The sequence below is a fragment of the Dermacentor albipictus genome, chromosome 1, assembly GCF_038994185.2.
Source record: "Dermacentor albipictus isolate Rhodes 1998 colony chromosome 1, USDA_Dalb.pri_finalv2, whole genome shotgun sequence".
Lineage (NCBI taxonomy): Eukaryota > Metazoa > Arthropoda > Arachnida > Ixodida > Ixodidae > Dermacentor > Dermacentor albipictus.
The window spans coordinates 390,050,398-390,073,303 of NC_091821.1; the positions used below are offsets into that span (position 1 = coordinate 390,050,398).

The 22,906-nt window shown below is 46.3% G+C and overlaps 1 protein-coding gene across 1 annotated transcript; it reads right to left on the reverse strand.

The window, feature by feature from the left end:
• Positions 1 to 10,444: 10,444 nt before the first annotated feature.
• On the reverse strand, positions 10,445 to 12,175 carry LOC135913481 (solute carrier family 22 member 7-like). Its single transcript, XM_065446049.2, has one exon. It carries the CDS (start codon positions 12,173 to 12,175, stop codon positions 10,445 to 10,447), a length of 1,731 nt encoding a protein of 576 aa, XP_065302121.1.
• Positions 12,176 to 22,906: the final 10,731 nt, after the last annotated feature.

Genomic DNA, 22,906 nt, shown 5'->3' on the forward strand with positions numbered 1-22,906 from the left:
TGAGAAATTAAGCGATCTACTAAGGGAGAGAGCCAACGCCACAACCAAACTGCAAGCAAAAGCGAATAATAAAAAATGTTAACCGTTGTTTATGAGAATATTTATGGATCAACATCTTTTTATTTAAAAAGCAAGTAGAGAAAACGCCGCCGGAAGTGGAGAATAATTACTTGCTTTGAATGACGCTTCTACAGTTATTGGTCGAACAGCCTCACGTAGCCACTTCTGTGCTGTGCTTATGTGGGTGTTTTTCTAAGCTTTCGCGGGGAGCGCAGTACGTCTAGAATCGCAGAGTCTTGCGCTCTACGCGGTTGTATGGGACTGGCGGCCGGACAGCGTTACGCAATTCGCGGAACTGTCAAAACTGATCCACAAGGCGAAAATAACTGATATTCGAAATTATAACATGTGAAACACTGAAGAAGCCGTACAAAAATGAACGCAGCCTGAAATCAGTAAAAAGAACCTTGGCATAGGACAAACCATGATGTATGCACTAAAAGATAAGAGGGATAATATCATAAGCAATCTCGAAGATACAGTAAAAGGAGCGGAAAAATTGTAAGCTGACCTGTATACCGTACCCAGAGGAGTCACGATACCTTACTTAGAAACAGTAATGAACAGGATACAGAAACTCTCCTATAACTAGCGATGAGTTCAGAAGGGCGCTGCAAGACAAGAAACGATGAAGAGTGGGAGGAGAAGGTGGAATAACAGTTCATTTAATCAAAGATGGAGGAGACATAATGCTTAGAAAACTGGCGGCTCTTTATACGAAGTGTATATCGACTGCAAGGGTCCCAGAAAACTGGAAGAATGAAGACATTATACTAATCCACAAAAAAGGAGACGTTAAAGAATTGAAAAATTATAGGACTATTAGCTTGCTCCCAGTATTATATAGGATATTTACCAAAATAATCTCCAATAGAATAAGGGCAACGCTGGATTTTGTCAACCAAGGGAACAGGCCGGCTACAGGAAGAGAAACCTTACAATGCATCACATCCATGTCATCAATCAGGTTATCGCGAAATCTGCAGAGTACAATAAGCCTCTCTAAGTGGCTTATATAGATTACGAAAATGAATTTGATTCAGTAGAGATACCAGCAGTCTAGAGGCACTACGTAATCAAGGACTACAGAACGCTTACGTAAAAAGCTTTAAAAATATTGCTACATGCGTGTGGTATTTGTTTGTTTGAACGAGGTGCGTGGGCGCCATCACTCCAGAAAAGAGGTGGAAGAACGAACTGGGCTCGCGCTGTGAATCTAACCGGTCAGCGCTGCAACGGTTGTTGTAAATATAATCTGTAAATAGTTTCTCGTCTTACTGGCTCGTCCTTCGCGTAAGAATATATACAGAGGTTCTACAGCTACCTTAATTCTTCACAAGAAAAGCAGGGAAATATCTATAGGGAAATGGGTCAGACAGGGAGACACAATTTCTCCAAAGCTATTCACTGCGTGCTTAGAAGAAGTCAAGCTATTAAACTTGGAAGGCTTAGGAGTAAAGATCGACGGCAAATATCTCAGCAACCTTCGGTTTGCCGATGACATTGTTCTATTCAACAACAATGCAGACGAGTTACAACAAATGATTGGAGACCTTGACAGAGAGAGTGTAAGAGTGGGGTTGAATATTAATATGCAGAAGATGACGATAATGATAAATAGCCGGGCAAAGGGACAAGAGATCAGGATCGCCAGTCGACCACTAGAGACTGTGAAGGAGTACGTTTATCTAGGTCAATTATACACAGGGAACCCTGATCATGAGAAGGAAATTCACAGAAGAATAAAAATAAGTTGGAACGCATACGGCAGAGATTGCCAGCTCCTGACTGGAAGCTTACCATTATTATTGAAAAGTAAGGTGTGCAATCAGTGCATTTTGCCAGTGCATACATATGGGGCAGAGACTTGAGAATGAGTTAAGCACCGCGCAAAGAGCGATCGAACGAAGATTGCTAGGCATAACGTTAAGAGAGAGAAAGAGAGTGGTTTGGATCAGAGAGCAAACGGGTATAGACGATATTCTAATTGACATCAAGAGGACAAAATGTAGCTGGGTACAGGCACGTACCTAGGGGGGGGGGGGGGAGGCCCGGGGGTGCCCGGACCCCCCCCCCGAAATCAAGTGGCTTCCCCCCCCCCCCCGCCCACTCACGCCACCACTCCTCACACATTCCTAAAGCGCCGCCAGATCAATGTTGAGACTTGGCAGCTGTTCATCGGTCAGCATTATGCTGCCTTTTTCACTCCTTTTAGATGGTGGTAGTTATCGGCATCTCTTGTAATGTGAAGGACAGTTTTCTCATAAATCCTGCGCCGGCGCGATTAACTTGAGATGCGTTCAGTTGTCACCATCTATTCAACCGTCACGCGCATAGCTGTTGCTTTTGTTAGTTCAACCTTCTTTGTCTAGGCTGATCCTGGGACCAGGAGAGGGATGCGGCTGTTACTCAGCTGGTCTCTACTCTCATGGAACGAGTTGCGGCCGGAGAAAACGCCAATTCCGTTTAACTTATCCCTTTGCTTCATTGTTTCCTTGAGTTACGGCTCGCCGCTACGCTGGCAGATGCCTGGAATCATATACACATGATATGCGTTGGATAAGGTGGGAAATAAAATAATGTGAAAGAGCGTCCATCACGAAACCCTGCAATAACCCTTAAACCTATAAGCAAGATGGCTGTCGCCAGCTACCTTGTCTGTTTTTGCCTAATTGTGTAGCACTTTTCGTGCAAAATGGGCAACTGGAAACAAAAATCGCAAGGAGTTGAGAAATTAAGCGATCTACTAAGGGAGAGAGCCAAGGCAACAACCAAACTGCAAGCAAAAGCGAATAATAAAAGAATTAACCGTTGTTTATGAGAATATTTATGGATCAACATCTTTTTATTTAAAAAGGAAGTAGGGAAAACGCCGCCGGAAGTGGAGAACAATTACTTGTTTTGAATGACGCTTCTACAGTTATCGGTGGAACCGCCTCACGTAGCCACTTCTCTGCTGTGCTTATGTGGGTGTTTTTCTAACCTTTCGCGTTGAGCGCAGTACGTCTAGAATCGCAGAGTCCTGCGCTCTACGCGGTTGTATGGGACTGGCGGCCGCACAGCGTTACGCAATTCGCGGAACTGTCAAAACTCATCAACAAGGCGAAAATAACTGATATTCGAAACTATAACATGAGAAAGACTGAAGAAGCCGTAAGAAATGAACGCAGCCTGAAATCAGTAGAAAAGAAACCTGGCACAGGACAAATCATGATGTATGCACTAAAAGATAAGAAGGATAATATCATCAGCAATCTCGAAGATATAGTAAAAGCAGGGGAAAAATTCTAAGCGGACCTGTATACAGTACCCAGAGGAGTCACGATACCTCACTTAGAAACAGTAGTGAACAGGATACAGAAACTCTCCTATAACTAGCGATGAGGTCAGAAGGGCCCTGCAAGACATGAAACGATGAAGAGCGGGAGGAGAAGGTGGAATAAGAGTTGATTTAATCAAAGATGGAGAAGACATAATGCTTGGAAAACTGGCGGATCTTTATACGAAGTGTCTATCAACTGCAAAGGTCCCAGGAAACTGGAAGAATGCAGACATTATACTAATCCACAAAAGAGGAGACGTTAAAGAACTGAAAAATTATGGAACCATTAGTTTGCTCCCAGTATTTTATAAAATATTTACCAAAACAATATCCAATAGAATAAGGGCAACACTAGATTTTGACAACCAAGGGAAGAGGCTGGCTTCAGGAAGAGATACTTTACAATGGATCACATCATGTCATCAATCAGGTTATCGCGAAATCTGCAGAGTACAATAAGCCTCTCTATGTGGCTTATATAGATTACGAAAAGGCAAGCTTGGAAAATATTGCTACATGCGTGTGGTATTTCTTTGTTTGAACGAGGCGCGTAGGCGCCATCACTCTAGAAAAGAGGAGGAAGAACGAACTGGGCTCGCGCTGTGAATCTAACCGGTCAGCGCTGCAACCGTTGTTGTAAATATATTCTGTAAATAGTTTCTCGTCTTACTGACTCGTCCTTCGCGTAAGAATATCTACAGAGGTTCTACAGCTACCTTAATTCTACACAAGAAAAGCAGGGAGATACCTATAGAGAAAGGGGTCAGACAGGGAGACACAATTTCTCCAAAGCTATTCACTGCGTGCTTAGAAGAATTCAAGCTATTAAACTGGACAGGCTTAGGAGTAAAGATCGACGGCAGATATCTCAGCAACCTTCGGTTTGCCGATGGCATTGTTCTATTCAACAACAATGCAGACGACTTACAACAAATGATTGGAGACCTAACAGAGAGAGTGTAAGAGTGGGGTTGAATATTAATAGGCAGAAGATGAAGATAATGATAAATAGCCGGGCAAAGAAACAAGAGATCAGGATCGCCAGTCGACCACTAGAGACTGTGAAGGAATACGTTTACCTAGGTCAATTAATCACAGGTCAATTAATCAATTAATCGCGCCTCAGAGAGAGCGATGGAGGTCGACGTAAAAACCTCGGTGTCATCGACACCCAAGGACAAGCGCTCTCTGGAGCGCTTAAAGAGGGATAAACTCCCAATAACTACTCTAAATAAGAAGGCGATAACCTGAAGGTTATCGCTCCTTTGTATCACCCTTCTTCAGATTTCAGTCACCTAATATCTTTTTATCTCCTATTCAACTTTTAAAGCCATTTTTACCCTTCAATTTCATAATGGCTTTTATTATTCACTGGAATTGTAGAGGTCTTTTACATAACTTAGGTGACATTAAAGACCTGTTATTTAACTTCTCTCCTGTGGCCTTATGTTTACAGGAAACAAACCTAGGTGAAAAACACAAACATATATTAAAAGGCTTCACTGTTGTACGGCGCGACCGTACTCAGATGAACCGGCTTTCCGGTGGTGTAGCCATTGTTGTGCAGGGCGGTATTGCAGTTCGAGAAGTTCCGATTACCAGTCACATAGAAGCCGTTGCTGTCACTGTTCTAACTCACAAAACCATCACCATTTGCTCGCTGTATATCCCACCCCACACCCATTTTACCACTAAACACTTAGAAAATATAACAGGTCAATTACCGGAGCCATTTGTTTTAGTGGGGGATTTTAATGCTCACGGTACTCTTTGGGGCAGTATCAAAACTGACCAAAGAGGGCAAATGGTTGAGGGTTTTATTCTATCAAATGATATCTGCCTTTTAAATTCAGGTGCACCGACATACTTTTCACCGACTTCCCGCACTTTTAGTTGTTTAGATTTAGCTTTTTGCTCACCATCTCTTTTTAATGATTTTAAATGGGAAACCGTCGACAAGTCTTATGGCAGTGATCACTTGCCCGCAATCATCAAATTTTTATCATTACCACCAACCTTAATCACTAGGCCACGCCAGTGGAAATTACAGCTCGCTGACTGGCCGCTTTTTACGGAAAACGCGAGTCTGGAAGTTGTCTTTTCACAAGAACTAAGCATTGATGAACTTAATAAAAAAATCACTGAAGCAATAATCTCTGCAGCAGAAAAGTCAATACCCCAGTCATCTGGTATTGTACACAAAAGGTTAAATCCCTGGTGGACGAACGAATGTACAGAAGCCAAAAAGAAACAAAATAAGGCCTGGGGAATCCTACGTAGGTACCCCACTTATAGCAACCTTTTAAATTTCAAACAGGCCAAAGCCAAAGCACGATTTATTCGAAGGCAGGCAGAGAAATCGTCATGGCAAAAATATGTATCATCAATTAATAATACGGTCACGTCAAAACGAATGTGGGACCAGGTAAGAAAGTTTAGAGGAGAGTACACATCATACACAATTCCACTACTCACATGTCCAGGCACACAAACAACACTGCAGGACCAGGCGAACTTATTAGGCGAACATTTTTACAAAGTCTCAAGCTCAGCAAACTACTCAAGTGACTTCTTAAAATATAAAATGTCGGCGGAGAAACAGAGACTGCCCACTACTGGGGCTTCAAATGAACCTTATAATAACGCCCTCACAATGCAAGAATTGAACAGGGTTCTCTCTTCCGGTAAAAAAACAGCAACAGGCCTTGACCGTGTCCACTACACAATGTTGGCACACCTCTCTCAAGCATCAACAGAAGCACTTCTTAAATTTTTCAACAAGATCTGGGAATCTGGAACAATGCCAACAGACTGGAAAAATGCAGTAATAGTGCCTTTTTTGAAATCAGGTAAACCCGCAACGTCCCCAAGCAGCTACAGGCCCATTGCCTTAACAAGCTGTCTAGCCAAAACCTACGAGAGTATCATAAACATAAGGCTTACATTCATCCTTGAATCACGGAATCTAATAGACGTGCACCAGTGCGGATACAGAAAGGGCTGCTCAACAACTGATCACCTCGTACGACTAGAACATGAAATACGTAACGCGTTTCTACACAAACAACACTGTCTCACAGTATTTTTCGATCTAGAGAAAGCGTATGATACCACTTGGCGGTATGGAATTTTAAGAGACCTGGCTGAATTGGCAGTGCGTGGCAGAATGCTAAACTGTCTATCTGATTTTATGGCAAATAGAACATTTCAGGTGCGTCTCGGCGCAGTACTTTCACGCACATTTACACAGGAAAATGGCGTTCCACAGGGTTGTATTCTGAGCACGACACTCTTCATAATCAAAATGAACTCTGTTAATAAGATCATACCATCCTCTGTTATGCACTCCATATATGTCGACGATCTGCAAGTTGCTTGCCGCGCCTCAAATCTATCCAGTTGCGAAAGACAACTACAAATAACCATAAATAACCTTACACAATGGGCTGACAAGAATGGATTCCGTTTTTCAACAGACAAAACTGTTACAGTTCTCTTCTCCCAGAAACGAGGATTACACTTGAACCCAGTTCTCACATTGCATGGTACAACCTTGCCGGTCAAAGAACACTATAAATTTCTAGGCGTAACTTTTGACACAAAGCTGAACTTCCTGGCCCACATTAACGCAACTAAAATTAAAGCAAGCAAAGCGCTAAATATCCTCAAGGTTTTATCACACAAGCACTGGGGATCTGACCGAACATGTTTACTACGTATATACCGATCCCTTGTACGTAGCATCCTCGACTACGGTAGCGTAGTTTATGGTGCAGCTAGGCAGTCCTACATTAAGCGACTTGATCCAGTTCACAATCTTGGCCTACGACTGGCGAGCGGTGCCTACAGGACATCGCCTGTACAAAGTTTATACGTTGACGCTAATGAACCTTCATTATAACACCGCAGAGCACAACTTACACTTTGCTATGTATTAAGAATTCGGTCATCACCACAACATATATGCCACAACATCGTAACACAGTGCCAATCACGACTACACTACACAAATAAACCAAACATGATTCGGCCACTCATCTTAAGACACGAACAATATTGTGAGACCTATGATATTCCTCCCGAAGCCCTGCAGGTTGCCGAAAGGCCACCAAGGTTGCCCCCGTGGTACGATTTCACACAGTTGTGCGACTGGACAATGACACATTTAAAGAAGAAAGACACCCCACACGAACACATTATACATGAATTCCGTGCATTTCAGGACAAATATCAAAATAACATGCAATATTATACTGATGGCTCTAAAACAAAAAATCACGTGGGTGTGGGGGCCGTAACGGAAAATTGGGAAACAAGTATTCGATTACCACAACACGCCTCTGTTTTCACGGCCGAAGTTTTTGCTATATGGGTTGTTGTCAAAAAGATTATTGCTGATAAAAACAAAAATGCAGTCATATACACAGATTCTTTAAGCACACTAAAAGCTCTACATCCTAAATCTGAGTGTGAACCCCTGACTGGAGACATTTTGAACATGGTGGCTTTTAACGAGTACGGGAGGTCAATTCGGTTCTGCTGGGTCCCAAGCCATGTTGGGATACCGGGTAACGAAGCAGCTGATAGATGTGCATTGATGGCAGCGCACAAAGACATTACAAACACAACAATCCCACATAAAGATAGCATCCGCGCAATTAGAAAGGCCTTAACGGTAAAATGGCAACGCGAATGGGACCGTTGTGCCGACAACAAGCTACATCTCACGAAACCCATAGTTGGCGAGTGGAAGTCTTGCTATCATCAGGAGCGGTTCATCGAAGTAGTTTTATGCCGACTACGCATTGGGCACACACACCTCACACACAACTACTTACTTACGAAAGAAGACACACCAACATGCGAGAAATGTCAACAGCCACTAACAGTTATGCACATATTACTCACATGTACGGAGACTGAAACACACAGACGAACACTTTTGCACAAATTATATCAACTACACATACCTTTACACCCTGCTTTAATTTTAGGTGATGATCCACTAGTACCATTATGTGAAGTCCGCAAATTTCTAGATGACACTGGCTTTTTACATAAGATATAGATTAACGAAGCCTTTTCCTTCATAAACTAGATTTTAAAACACCTCGTGTTTGGCGCAGCATAGCCTCAGCCGCTTTTGCGCCATTAAACCCCATTTAACTAACTAATCACAGGGAATTCCCTGATCATGAGAAGGAAATTCACAGAAGAATAAAAATAGGTTGGATCGCATACGGCAGACATTGCCAGCTCCTGACTGGAAGCTTACCATTATTATTGAAAAGTAAGGTGTGCAATCAGTGCATTTTGCCAGTGCTGACATATGGGGCAGAGACTTGAGAGCAAGTTAAGGACCACGCAAAGAGCTATGGAACGAAGATTCCTAGGCATAACGTTAAGAGAGAGAAAGAGAGCGGTTTGGATCAGAGAGCGAACGGGTATAGACGATATTCTAATTGACATCAAGAGGAAAAAATGTAGCTGGGCAGGTCATGTTGTGCGCTGGTTAGATAACAGTTGGACCATTAGGGTTACAGAATGGGTACCAAGAGAAGGGAAACGCAATCGAGGACGACAAAACATTAGGTGGAGCGATGAAATTAGGAAATTTGAGGGCGCTAGTTGGAATCGGTTGGCGCAGGACAGGGGTAATTGGAAATCGCAGGGTGAGGCCTTCGTCCTGCAGTGGACATAAAACAGGCTGATGATGACGATGATGATGATGATGATGATGATGATGATGATGATGATGGAGGTGGAGGTGGTGGGCCCCCCCCCCCCGAAAAAAAATCCTGGGTACGTGCCTGGCTGGGTAGGTCATGTAATGCGCCGGTTAGATAACCGTTGGACCATTCGGGTTACAGAATGGGTACCAAGAGAAGGAAAACGCAATCGAGGACGACAAAACACTAAGTGGAGCGATGAAATTAGGAAATTCGCGGGTGCTAGTTGGAATCGGTTGGCGCAGGACAGGGGTAAAGGAAGATCGCAGGGAGAGGCCTTCGTCCTGCAGTGGACATGAAACAGGATGATGATGATGATGATGATGATGATGATGATGATAATGATGATGATGGAGGTGGTGGGCCCCCTGGGTACGTGCCTGCTGTACGCATACTGTTGCCCACAGACTGCGCGCATCCCGTCTTTCCGCTGTTCTACGTGGTGAGGCCGCGATGAAAAACGATTGAAGTGAATGACCTAACCAGCTTCACTCATATTTCACTAACTATTCGTGCACCCAAAAACGCCACATGTTTACTCAGATCTAATTTCACGAGTTCGGCAGTGCAAAACAGAAAAAACGACGGAACGTATTAAGTCAACGTAGTTGGTAGCAGCGCCTGCGGCGTCCGGCGCGGCGGCCACACGAGTTTGGTTGTGAGGTTTCTATTACATCGCAGCATGGCCGCATTCGACGATGCCAAATGCTTTATGTCGTAATTGCACACCGCATTTCACGAAACGCCATATTCGCGAGGGCACTCAATACACTAGCATTAACAGAGTGCTCGCTATAATTAAGCTCAAAAACGACAGTAAGAAAGAAGCATGACGTGCATTACCTCATTCCTCAACCACATCATCTTAAAATACTAACATCACTTGTCAGGAAAATATACTACTTTATGAACGAAATAAACGAAGAGATGTGTGCAAGGGGAAAAACACAGGTGCAAGAAGAGCCGCATAGCATAACCAGGTTTTAGAGCTTAGTTTTCAGAGAATATTGGCGATACCGGAGCAACCTTAGGCAATTTACCCAAGCAAAAAGAACAATGCAATATGCGGTTGTCCACACTCTGCTGTCTGAAAACAAGACACTTTCTTCGAAAATCCAAAACACAGACGAAATAAATAAAAAAATTGTAGAGACAAGAGCATTACACGATTTCGCGTAAGCTACCTATAGACCATGACCACACAACACATTGCAGTTCACGAGATGTAGACGTTTGAGATTGAAGGTTTACAAGCTGTCCCTTGCAAAAAAAACGTAGTGCAGCCTTGACATAACGGAAGCAGAAAAAACTATGTCAAACGTTTATCTCGCGTCTAGCGACGCAAACGTCGATGGCTGCGAGAGACAGTGCTACACTTGGAGTTCTCGGTACTAATCCTACTTCTGGTCGTGTCGTGGAGCCCGGTGTGGAGCGTCTTCTTCATGTATTCCATGCTGCGTTTGCTCACAGCCGACGCGCGCCGGTGTTCCATCTTGGTGCACTCTACCGAGGTAGCCTGCGGTAGGCCACCCTGGGCGAACAACGATGCCATAAGAAGAGTGCCGGCCACCGCGTGCCCGAGGTCAGCACGACTGAGCCCAAGGAACTCCAGCACTACTGTGGCACACACGGCGCCTAGGCGTCCACAGGCGAAGACCCAGCACACCACCGTGCCACGGATGGCTGTAGGGAAAAGCTCGAGAGTGTAGACGAAGCAAAGGACGGAGCCGGAGTAGAAGAGCGCCGTGGCCACCATGACCAGGGCCTGGCTCATCAGCCCGGCACCCGCGCCGACCGCTAGACTCAGAAGGCATTGAAGCATGCCGAGCACCGAAAACCACACGTTCATTACAGCCAGTATGCTGAGCCTGGTGATTAGCAGGTGCATTATCGCGTAGCCTAACAGGTTCACAGAGAATGACGCCAGAGTGTACCAGGGCTCATTTCGATTCCCACTGGCGAACGACCGGATGAACACGGAGAACGTGATGGAGAAATACGAAAGGCTCAAAATCAGAGCGCGCCGCCGCATGGAGTACCCACCGAGCATGTCCTGGTCGATGGAAGGCAGGCGAACGGCGTTCCTGACCATCGCCGTCTTGACCTTGTCCAGTGTCAACGCCGTGTATTGGATGGGAAAGTGGTTGATCGCGGCCGCACTCATCATAACCGCCTCCGCAGCATTCAAATCAGCCTTTGCGACCAGCCAGCGGGGTGACTCGAAGACGACGCAGAAGGCCGGCAGCACGAGCAGGGTCGGAAACATAAACACCACGTGCTTCAGCATCCAACCGAGCTTGACTGTTGCGACGGTGGCATACCACATGTCGGAAAACAGAAGGCCCAGCGTTCCGGCAAAGATGACATGTAGCGGCCGGTTATTGTGCGTGGTAATCTCGAAGATGGACAGGATGGTAATATTCATGACTGCGGTGACGCTGCCCGAGCTGACAAACTTCACTGCCACGAACATCACGTAGCTTTTGGAAAGGCATGCGGTGACAGTTGAGACAATGAGTGCTACCGCGCATGTCAGGACAACGGGCAACCGACCTATTGCGTCGGCGAGCGATCCAGCGGCGACTGTGAACAGGAGAGAGCCGAAGCTGTGGACCGCAAGCATCACCGAGACGAGTATTCGCCTCTGACAAACGAGGTCCCAGTCACTCATGATGCTAGTGCGCGCCGGCTCGTCATCATCGTCGTACACCCACTCACCGCAGGGAATCGTGTTGGGGGTACTGCCGTTTGGTTCCTCCGGGTGCTCGTAGCGGCGACAGAGGCTCAATTCGCCATCTGCTTCTTCGGGGACTAACAAACTCCTCCATTCGAGCGCAGAACCGTTGTAATGCGGCGGCGGCGCCGGAAGCTTGCACCTGTACTTAACGTCTCTCATAATCAACTGGAATACAAAGCCGTGGAGGTTCGCGAGGAAGGTAGCTATGGCGCAGAGCAGCAGCAGGCGCCTTTGGAAGGTGCCGTGGCCGAAGGCGTCGGCGCAGTCGAAGGACTCGCTGGTCAAAAGGTCCTTGGACAGCAGCCGTCGTGGCACCAGGATGTCCATTACTAAGGTCTGCACAGTGCCTTCTTTGACGAAACAGCCAGTACAGTCGCTGGAAACGTTGCGTACGCTGGCGAGACAGCTTCTTCTTTGACACGTGAGAGCATGCCACGTGGTCTCGTGGCATGGTGATGATGATCCCAAACGACGGGACACACCCACATCGGTGAATTCGCCATAAACCGGATGAAAAAACTATAGTAAAAGAGGCGGAGGGATGGGAACAGTAGCAATACTAATAATAATAATGAGAATTAGGCTTATAATATTTTGATAATGGGTTGGGCACCGTGAACAACATTGCTCATCTTCATTTGTAGATATCAACAGTGGGGGCGTCATGTTCCATCTATTGGAGGGTCCCATAATACAAGGACTGCCTTACAAATGGTCGAGGTGCATAGTGTGTTTTACTTCACGTAAATTTTTACTTACGAGAAAAGGATTAAGAAGAACGTTTTGTTCAGCCATAATTTTACAATATTTAAGTAAAAAGACAGAGAAGTGAAATCTGCAAAATGCAGAAGTAAAGAAAGGCTTCATAACTGTAGGTCTATTTGAGTCACCGTGCACTACGCGAACTGTTCACGGTGGTGGGGACTACACACCGTCGTCGTGAATGGTGCAATTCAGCAAGTGCAGCAGGCAGCAACGCGATAGTAGCGCCCTCACCGAAACGAAGGCGAGAGTGCGGATAACGTGCAAGCCTTATGTTACAGTCGGTTATCTTCGAGCGTGTTGTGGAAAAACTCGGCGCCACTGTTTTTCCGTTACGCTGCCTGTGAATCAGCGATGGTCTCCCTTTGAAGTGAATTATGTAGTTTTAGGTGCCAAAACCACGATCCGATTATGAGGCACGCCGTAGTGTGAGACTCTGGATTAATTTTGACCACCAGGGAATCATTAAAGCCCCCAATTCACGGTACACGGCCGTTTTTCACTTCACCCCCTTTCAAATGCGGCCGCCGCGGCTGGAATTTATCCCACTACCGCATGCTTGGCAGTGCAACACCATAAGCGCAAAGCCACCGTGGCGGGTGGACTCCCTGTCCGCGGTCATTAAATTGGCCATGAAAGTCGTTGACTCTGACAGTGAGAATGCACAATACGACGAACTTCGTGACGAGGATTGTATTGAAGCTTGCGAGATAACATAAGGATCGCGTGCCGCGCCACTGTGAGGATGTTGTGAATAACTATTACGACTTTTAATTAAACGATCACTTCCGTCTTTCGCGCTGCACGCTTGACGCACTTGTCGTCCGTTTTGAAGTCTCTTTCTTCTGTCCAAGTGCGATAGGAGAACGGCCCCGGGAAAGCGCTGAAAAATATCTGGTGATTCTAACCCATTTTGGCCATCAATACTGCATGTATTCGCAGGCGGACAGTTTTGATGTCACCGACTCTGCTTTAACAGCATACAAGGACAGGGCGTTAGCATTATTGAATGTACTGAGCGCAGAAGTAATAGCGTAGCTGAACGTGATCGTCGGCCTTGACTTCTTATTCTTCCATTCCGCCCTCATCGATTTTTGCGCTGATAATGTACAGCTTGGCCTAACAAGTGGAATAGATCCATCCTTATTAGTAATGAGGCAGTGGGCTTGATGCTACAGTCATATCGAGTACCTTTTATCGGATTCCTACGCTATAGCTAAAACATGCAAATCATATCTTCGCGAACTTCAGAGTGTCCATGCACAGGCACTACGCGTTTGCCTAGGCCTTCCGCGGAACGTCTCAGCAGCAGGAACTGTTATAATGGCTCAAGACCGTCTGATCACGACTTACATTGGCACTGACACGTTTAGGGCCCATATTCACCATGTTTCACAGATGCAGTCAAGCTCTTTTGCCTGCCTGCCAATACGACGGCCAGAGGCGTCATTCTCCAACGTGGTCAGCTTCCATTGTTCCTCCCTACCATCGGGCTTCACATCCTCAGCCCATTCAATCTCAGCTTTGTGGTGTTTAAAATAACCTAAAGTACGTTTTATGGTTCAAGGAATAAGAAAGAAGACTGACCTGCCTACCTTAACCTTGAAGTAAGTAGCTCTGGATTGTTTGCACACTTTCTACTTTGACCAAGTCCGCATATATACGGATGGGTCTTCCGCTCGGACCAACCCGACCAATAAGCATACGATACAGGATTGCTCATGTGAAAAGATCGACCGGTTCTGAGCTTCTTGCCCTCCGAGGTGCATTTATTATATTAACACCAACCGGCTAATCGGTGGGCAATATTCTGATACTCGAAGGGGGCTTACAATGTCTTCTTTCAACTCTTCGTCGCGGCTCCTGTAAACAACTCCTGTCGGAGATCCGAGAAATGCACCATCGTGAAATGACACGACGTCGTGTATCAGTGACTGCCGGAATATTGCGGTATCTCTGGCAACAACCTCGCTGATGAAGCTGCTGGGAAAGCACACGAAGGAGCAACCTTTGTTTCTGCACCTTTATTGCGGACTGACGGAACCCAACACTTAAGCAAGCTAGCGCACCGTATATATCATATTGGAGAAGTGGCCTACACCTGCATTCACCCAACATCTTTTGCATTCCCTCGACCCATCTATGCAACTGCGGCTGTTACCTGGGCTTCCACGTAATGAGGAAACAATGCTGTGCCGCTTACGCTTGGGCGTCGTATTCACCAATGCATATACTTTTTTTATTGGAATGGCTGATAGCACCGAGTGCAATGTCTGCAGTGTCGAGGAGACTATAGAACAACTACTGTGCTACTGCCTATCTTTTAAAAATGAAAGACATGACCTCTGCACAGCTCTAAATCAATTAGGTAGAAAACTGTTCACCTTGAAAAAGATCGTGGGACCATGGCCTCACATATAGTAGCTAGTGGCGTAGCCAGAAATTTCGTTCGGGGGGGCTCACGTTGAAGCTCGGCCTTCTCCTTACACAATTTGTCGAGGGATTGAATACATAAAAAATAACTGCATTGCCACTGCGAAAAATGTTGCAGATGAATTCTTCGACGCTACCCACTGTCAAGACAAGTAATATATGTTTATTTGTCATAAAAAATGTATTCGTATGTCACACAAATTCTGGCAGAAATACCTGATATCGATGCTTCCATGTCTTTTCTCCATTTATTAAGCAAAGAAATTATCACAAGAACTATAAAACTATATCAGTTCGAAACCAGCAAAGTAGCTAGTGCATGCCACTGATATGATAAATGTAAGGGCCATGTAATGAAGCAGTTGAGGACAAATATTTTAATGAAACATTGTCATTCCAGAACCTTGTTTACATATTTGTACATATACAACGGCCAGGGAAAAATCTCAGTGACGCTGTCCTTCGTTCCAATGGATTGCACAGGAGCAGCTGTCACCAGTCGTGTATTGTAATTGCACTGCAATTATAGTCGCAACAGAGATCACATATAAAAAGCAGGGGTTCTGCAATATATAAACTAGAAATGCGAAGATACAATGAAATACACAAATGCAAAGATAAAGCTTGATAAAGGAGAAGAAGTATCACTGGAAACAAAGTTCACTACATGTATGCGCCAAATCCCGCAACGAGGTATTTAAGTATAGGTAAAAGTCTCCAATAAATCTAGTATCTAAGCATCAGCCACTGTATACAGGGCGTTTCAGCTAAATTTAGCCAGAGTTTAAAAATATGCCGATGCACTCTAAGACGACGCGACCAAATGCATGTTGCTCACTTCTGTATGTAGTGGGCCATGCTATTTTTGTTTTTCGCTTAATTAAAATTTTAGTCAAGATTAATTAACTGATTTCTGAAGTAACGAAGCTAGGAAAAATTCCATTTAGAAAGTTGCAGACTGGTTTGCAAAACATCCGAATAAACAGTTTCTTCCTTTATATCTATTAAGCATTGGTGTATTTCAGCTTACAGATGATGCCAGCGGAATACAAAAGACCACGTGACATGCCCGCTTGCGTGTCGTGATTGCACTGCTCCCAAACGTTCCACGCACAAACAGCCATAGGCGCGCTCCCACTTAAAAGGCCGCAGGGCAGCGGCTTAGGCCTTAGGTGTGCCATTTACGCCAGCGATGTGCTCCCCTCGCGAAAGTTGGTTATAGCGATAAGCAGATGCAGCGGTTATCCCTTGTGCTGCCGGAAGCAACATGTCCGTCATGTCGCGATAGCTGTAAGCAAATTGAATATCTCTAAATAAAAAACTCCGTTTCCAGAACGCTGAAAATAATAGAATAAGGGTATCCTAAATGGCCAGACACAGTCTTTCATTGAATTTACGTTTATTTTTCATGCGCTTTAACAGGAAATGCTCGACGTGATCACCTTCTGCAGCGATATAACACTGGAATCTTCTGCACCATCGATGAAATGCTGTGGCAGACTTCAGTTGTAGTCTCCTTTAAGGTTTATGGAGTCGTCGTTGTCGTCGTGTATACCTGATCCATAATATAGCCCCACAAGAAGAAGTGAAGAGGGTTGAGGTCCGGTGACCTTGCTGGCCACAGGACAGGCCCATTTTCCCCTATCCATTGTCCTGGGAAGGTAACATCAAGCCATGCTCCTGCTTGACTGCAGATGTAGGCTAGGGCCCCGTCGTGCTGATGCCACATTGCGTCAAGCCGGGCTACTGGCATGTTGCAGCAGAAGTCTTCAACCGGCCCTTCGAGGAACTCACTTAGATACCTCTTGCCGGTCAGAGTGTTGTTAAAAAACACTGGGCCAATGACTGTGCTGTCAAATATTCCGCACCAAACGTTAAAATACCACTGATATTGGTGGCGGTATCTCCCTAGCCAGTGGGGATTTTGCTCACTCAAATAGTGTGCGTTGTGGATATTGACAATTTCGGGAAAAGTTCACCTCGTCAGTCCAGAGTAACTCGGTTAGAAAGTTAGAATCCTGCTCCTTCTGAATAAAAATCCTATGCGCAAAGTCGAGTCACTTTTGTAGAACCCTTGGCTCCTGGCATTGATGCAACTGCAGATGACAGAGGTGGAGTCCAGCTGTTTTGAAAATCCTTCACCCAGTTTAGGTGGACACACCGAGCTGTGCGCTCATGCTGCGCGTGCTAGCCTGTGGATTAGCCGCCATGAAAGACAAAACGTTGGAGCAAACCTCATTATTTATGACTTAAGCTGTCTGCCTCTTTCATGTGAAGCTGCCGGTTTGCTTCAGCGACTCATCGGTGTTGGCAAACATCTTGTTCCCTTCATATTGAATAACTTTACGCTTTGAAGCAGAAATTGGATATGGCCGGTGATGAATAGGACTGGCATCACCAGTATTTATGTGATGCTGAACAATTGAAATCTGGCCCTATTGGCGATTGTTGAGGTCGAAGATGTCGTGGTAGGAAACCAAAAGGCGACACAAAGCTGCTGCTTGTTCAGGCAATAGGTTTGCAGCAATCATGGCACGAAATGCTTCGTCAGGGCAAATAGCAGCCTGTGGAGCAGGTTGCTATACTCAGGGAAATCTCAGTGAATTTTTGCTTCTATCAGGGAAAGTTAGCTGTAACATTATTGAAAGGGAACAGAAGTCGCGATAATGCTGTCTCGCGTAAGAGAGAGGGATCGCAACTAATCATCTTTTGACTCCGTGTCGTCGGCTGGAGGAGTTGCCAGTGTACAGTCAACGGCCGGTGTTCTGGACGCCCGATAATTCGGGTGGCTTCGCGGTGCCATCACGTACCCCACAGAGTAAATGTATAAAAACGTCTAAAATTTCAGACGCAAGAACCCTTCGCCATCCGATTTTCTCGGCTTTTTGCCGTGACTGCAGGTCCGAAACGGCAATAATCAAAGCTTCCACAGCCACCGATTTTATTACCTCGCCGCCTCGAACCAACGCTCTCATAAGCAGATCCGCTGGCAGCCGTACCTCCACCGCGGTAAACGCTATAGGTGTAGCTGCTTCGACGTTCACTATTAAGCTTCTTGCTGTTCGGCGCTGTATTTTTCATTGAAAGAATTCGCAGCTGTCAGCAATGGCACCAACTCCGTCATTGTGGTCCTTGCGACTGGCTTCGAAGCTCGGAAAGCACAGCTCGTTGCATAATGCCGGTTCCCGAAAGTCAGCTTCGCCTCAATACAAAAGTGTTGTCCTTCTGGGAACCCGTACGGGTTTCCATTGTATCAATTGCTACGATTGGGTGGCTGTCTCGTTCTTTCGATATTAATTCCTTCCCTCCACCTTGCGGGTTTCCGCAGAACTATTACGTAAAACTCTTGCATTTGCTTGGAATTGTTGATAAATTCTACTTCGCCCTGCCATCTGCTAGACGCGTGGTTAGCTCAAATGGCAGAGCAGCTGCCCTGGAAAGGTGGTGGTCATGGGTTCGAGTTCCGGACCAGGACAAATTTCTCTTCAACTGCGAGGCTTTTCATTCGAGGAACCCGCATGGCTTTCTATTGTAGCAATGGCTACGATTAGGTGAAGGTCTCATTTTCCCTTTATTAAAAAATTGGCAGTGGCTTAGCTCGGCAATGCCAGGATATACGTAGCGAAAGCTAAGGCAAGGTTAGCATGGTTAGCGTGGTTAGCATGGTTAGCAGGCATAGCATGGTTAGCCTTGGTTAATCTTGATTGCAAGTCCAGGTTAGCCTGGTTTCTAGCTATGTTGCGGTGTTTAGCCAGTCGTTCGGCGCGCTGTTCATCTGTTTGCTGGGCGTTTCGTTCCCTCTTCATCTCGTTACGATGTCGATTCCAGGCCTCCTCCTGCTTGTCAGAATTGCCGCCGTCCATACTGCCGCCTCAACTGTGGTTGCGGCGCACGCGAGCTCTCCTTTTCAATGCACCGACATGTTATCAGGCATGCGCCGCAGCTGGCGAAGCGAGCGGACGCGACCGCAACGACGAGGAACACAGTTTGTGGGCACAAGTTTGCCTAGTAAGTATGTTTCGCCATTGAGAGATTGGCCTGTATCATTCACCAGGATTGTGTGTGTGTGTGTGTGTGTGTGTGTGTGTGTGTGTGTGTGCGCGTGCGTGCGTGCGTGCGTGCGTGCGTGTGTGTGTGTGTGTGTGTGTGTGTGTGTGTGTGTGTGCGCGCGCGTGTGTGTGTGTGTGTGTGTGTGTGCGTGTGCGTGTGCGTGTGCGTGTGCGTGTGTGTGTGTGTGTGTGTGTGTGTGTGTGTGTGTGTGTGTGTGTGTGTGTGTGTGAACAACGATGTATTGGTCAATATAGAAAGCCGTCCTACGGACCCACTCGAATTGTTTTGTTGTAGGTTTAACGCGAGAGCCTGTACTTGCTGTACGTGGCATCGAAATTCGATTGCGCGTGCGGCAAGCCATGTGCGCTGTACTATCTTAGAGGCCCTAAAGGCTACAAAGTTTGTTGTTTCTTTGAACTTCGTTCAGTGAGCCATGCTAAAACCTGAGGCACCTTACCAAAAATCCCTGCCATCTTTCCTGCCAACGACATGGAGGATGAAATAAACTGGGAGGGAGCGCTACATGGCAGTCTTGCAGCCTAGTCATCAAAAAAATTAAGCGTGGCTCTGATACCGCAAACACGAGAGACCAGCGGAGCTGGGGGAAGTTAAGGCTTCAGGAAGATCCATGCCGTCATCCTCTGTGGGGGGTTTCGGTTAGGAAAGCGCATCATTTGAGGCACCCGCCGCACAAGAAGCGATTTGTTGAGACGCCATATGCGTCGGTGTCGTGTGCTAGACGCTGCACCGCCGCGCCTTAGCTCTGATGCATGCTAGCTCCAACGCCGTCTACCTAGTAGCTTCTCGAAATCCGCTGAAGTGAGCGCACGGATTTCTACACCCTCTATGTGGACGCCGCAGGGCCAAAGAATGGAGTGATGACTATTGTGGTCTCAACGCCTTCAGGATCGATGGTGAATTGCGCCTCGATGAAAACTTCCAACCCCACTCACGCAGAGGAAGCAGCTATTGCATTAGCTATGGCATCTAGCCCCAATGCCGATGTGCTCACTGACTCCCAGAACGCCTGTCGCAACTTCAATAATGGATTAACTCACAGGTCAGGGTTGTCCTTGCTGACTAAGCATCCACCCAGCCAAGCTTCAGTCATCTGGTTTCCCGGTCACCTTGAACTGCCAGGAGGAAACGAAGCCGCTCACAGGCATGCCCGAGCTCTTCTATAGCGGGCGTCTCCCCCTGATGACCGTGAAGAGTGCTGGGACCTAACTGCTTTAGCAGTGTATGCTGACAATCTCGCACCATACAGAACAGCCAGGAAGGAGTACCCAACACCACATAAATCCCTCAATAAGTTGCAAGAGAACACTCTTAGGAGGCTACAAACTAATACGTACCCAACGCCAGCTAAGTTAGACCAGTGGTACCCTACGCTATACTCCCCGCAATGCCCACACTGTGGAGAGGTAGCTAACCTCCACCACATGATGTGGGCTCGCCAGTTTAATCCCATAGTTGACCCCATCCCAAATCCCTCAAAAGAGCAGTGGGAGACTATTCTGCTCAGCGATGATCCTGACCGTCAGCGCTGGCTGGTGGGGAGGGCCAGCGCGGCAGCAGTAACCAGTGGGCTACCGGAATAGGCGGCCCACCCACGAGTTCTACGAATATCTTGCAAATAAAGATGTTTTCAATCAATCAATCAATACCGGAAAGCAATGACGTCACACCGCCTCTGTCCCCGCCGCACTGCTTCTCCCCCGCTAGGCTCCATCCACCCTCGCCACGTAGCCATGCAGCGCGAGGGTATTTATTTACTCTGATTTCACTCTCTCTCAGCTCTCTCTCTCCCAGCTCGGCGAAGCTGCGGATGTAAAGAGATACCCAGCGAGGTTCTAACGGCTCTACTGTAATATAAAGGAAAAGTAGGCCCTCGTCACCTACCTTTTCTTTTGACACGAAAGTAAACGTTCCTAACGCGTGGCATCTGAGATGTTGCCAGCGCAGCTGGCTTGCCATCGCAGTAAAATTTCGGAGCTCATGTAGAGCTAACAGACCCGCTCTTGTCAAGCCTAGTGGGCCAAGAAACCGAGCACGAATATCGACCAAGGCGCCTACTTGTCACTAGTACTTTGCTGTCGAAGCATCATGACTCAAACTTAGTGCAAATGCAAGTATCCGTCGGGAATGACTGGACGAAACAGCGCAGGACAACGACTTAATAATACAAAAGCAAACGGCTGTCTCCTCGCAAAAGCATGCGTGAAAAACCAAACAACCTCTTGAAAGCTCCAGCAACATTTTGGGCCTATTGGTTACCGAGAGCCACCGCGCACGTGTAGGTCTCAGAGAGAAATACGGAGTCAGAGGAGGCTAGCTTGTTGAGTCTAGCTGAGTGACGTCATGCTCCCTCCTAATTTTGTTTCTTCCATCATGGCCAGCGGTAAGCAACTGAGCGTGAGCAAGCGAGCATCAGTGGACAATCATTGCTGTGAAGCCCTCTTTCAGTGAAAGGGGCAAGGAAACGAAGCTTGAAGGTAGCGTCACGGCTGCCTTACAATAAGTAAGCGCGAAGGAATCCTCCACTGAGGCCAGTACAGAAAGGAGGCTTTCAGAATTGACCTAAGGACGCCTAGCCAAGCTTAAGACTTCTTTACTAAGATAAGCAAGATTTCACAATTTGGGCCTCAGTGCTTTAACAACTTGAAAAGTGACTTGGCCGCTGTTTCAGAGCGAAGGCTTTTATATCGAAACTTTGGCTGCATCCGCGGCGTCACGGTAGACTGCTATTGTGAGTAGCAGTGACAGTTTTCTGAGGTATAGGCATTTGAGCAACACTAAAATGCCCGTTTGACTTTCTGAACTTCAATGTCTGCACCACATGGCTGTTCTGGTAGCCTGTTGCCTATACAGCCTTGTTGCAGAACATGCTCAAAAACAAAGCAATGTTTTCTGGCCGGAGTTACTTTCTCAATCTCCCTTTTCAGCAAGGGCAAATATTACGGCATAGCACTCGTCCGAGAAGCTGTGGTTGCAATGTGCGCATCGGTAAATGAGAAGATGATCAAGCTACACCGGGATGTAAGCACTTAGGTAATGGTACCGACCTACAGTGAAAAGCATAACGGAGGCACCGAGATCCACCTTACTCAAATCCAGCGCCTTTACATGCTGTCTACAACTGCTATATTCCCAGACAGTGCCATGTCACCATGTGAAATAGTGGACAACCTGTCACTGCCTCTGTTTTGTACTTTGCACCAAACTGAAACGTTTCACCCCATCCTTCCGCATATTCAATTAATCTGTATACCGTTTATTCAATGCTGCCTTGGCTTCAGAAGTATGTACAAACTGCACTGACCATTGTCCTTAACAAAATTTGTTGCTGGGCTAGTTGGTTCACGCTTAACAGCTGAATACTGGTAAGTGCATTCCAAGATGGGACAGAAGATAGACACAGAAGAACAGGACAAGCGGTAATTCCCAAACTGGACAGAAGATAGACACTATAGCACTTGTCCTGTTCTTGTGTATCTGTCTTCTCTCCCGTCTTGAAATTGCGATTCAGTTGATAACGAAGGCCCTTACATGAATACAGCGGATAAATATGTGGAAAAAGCTACAGTGCGAGTGAAATCCCTTCGTTCATCCTAGGCATGCGAAAAGCGAATGCCTATATAGGCACCCAGGCGTGAATGGCAAGCGAATGTCAACACACGATACGTCCATATAGACTGAACAAAAATTTCGTTCTAAGATTTACAGTAGCGACGTGGCTGCATTTCGCGACGCCAAATACTTTATGGCGTAATTGCACAGTGCATTTCACAAAACACAACATTAGCGAGGGCA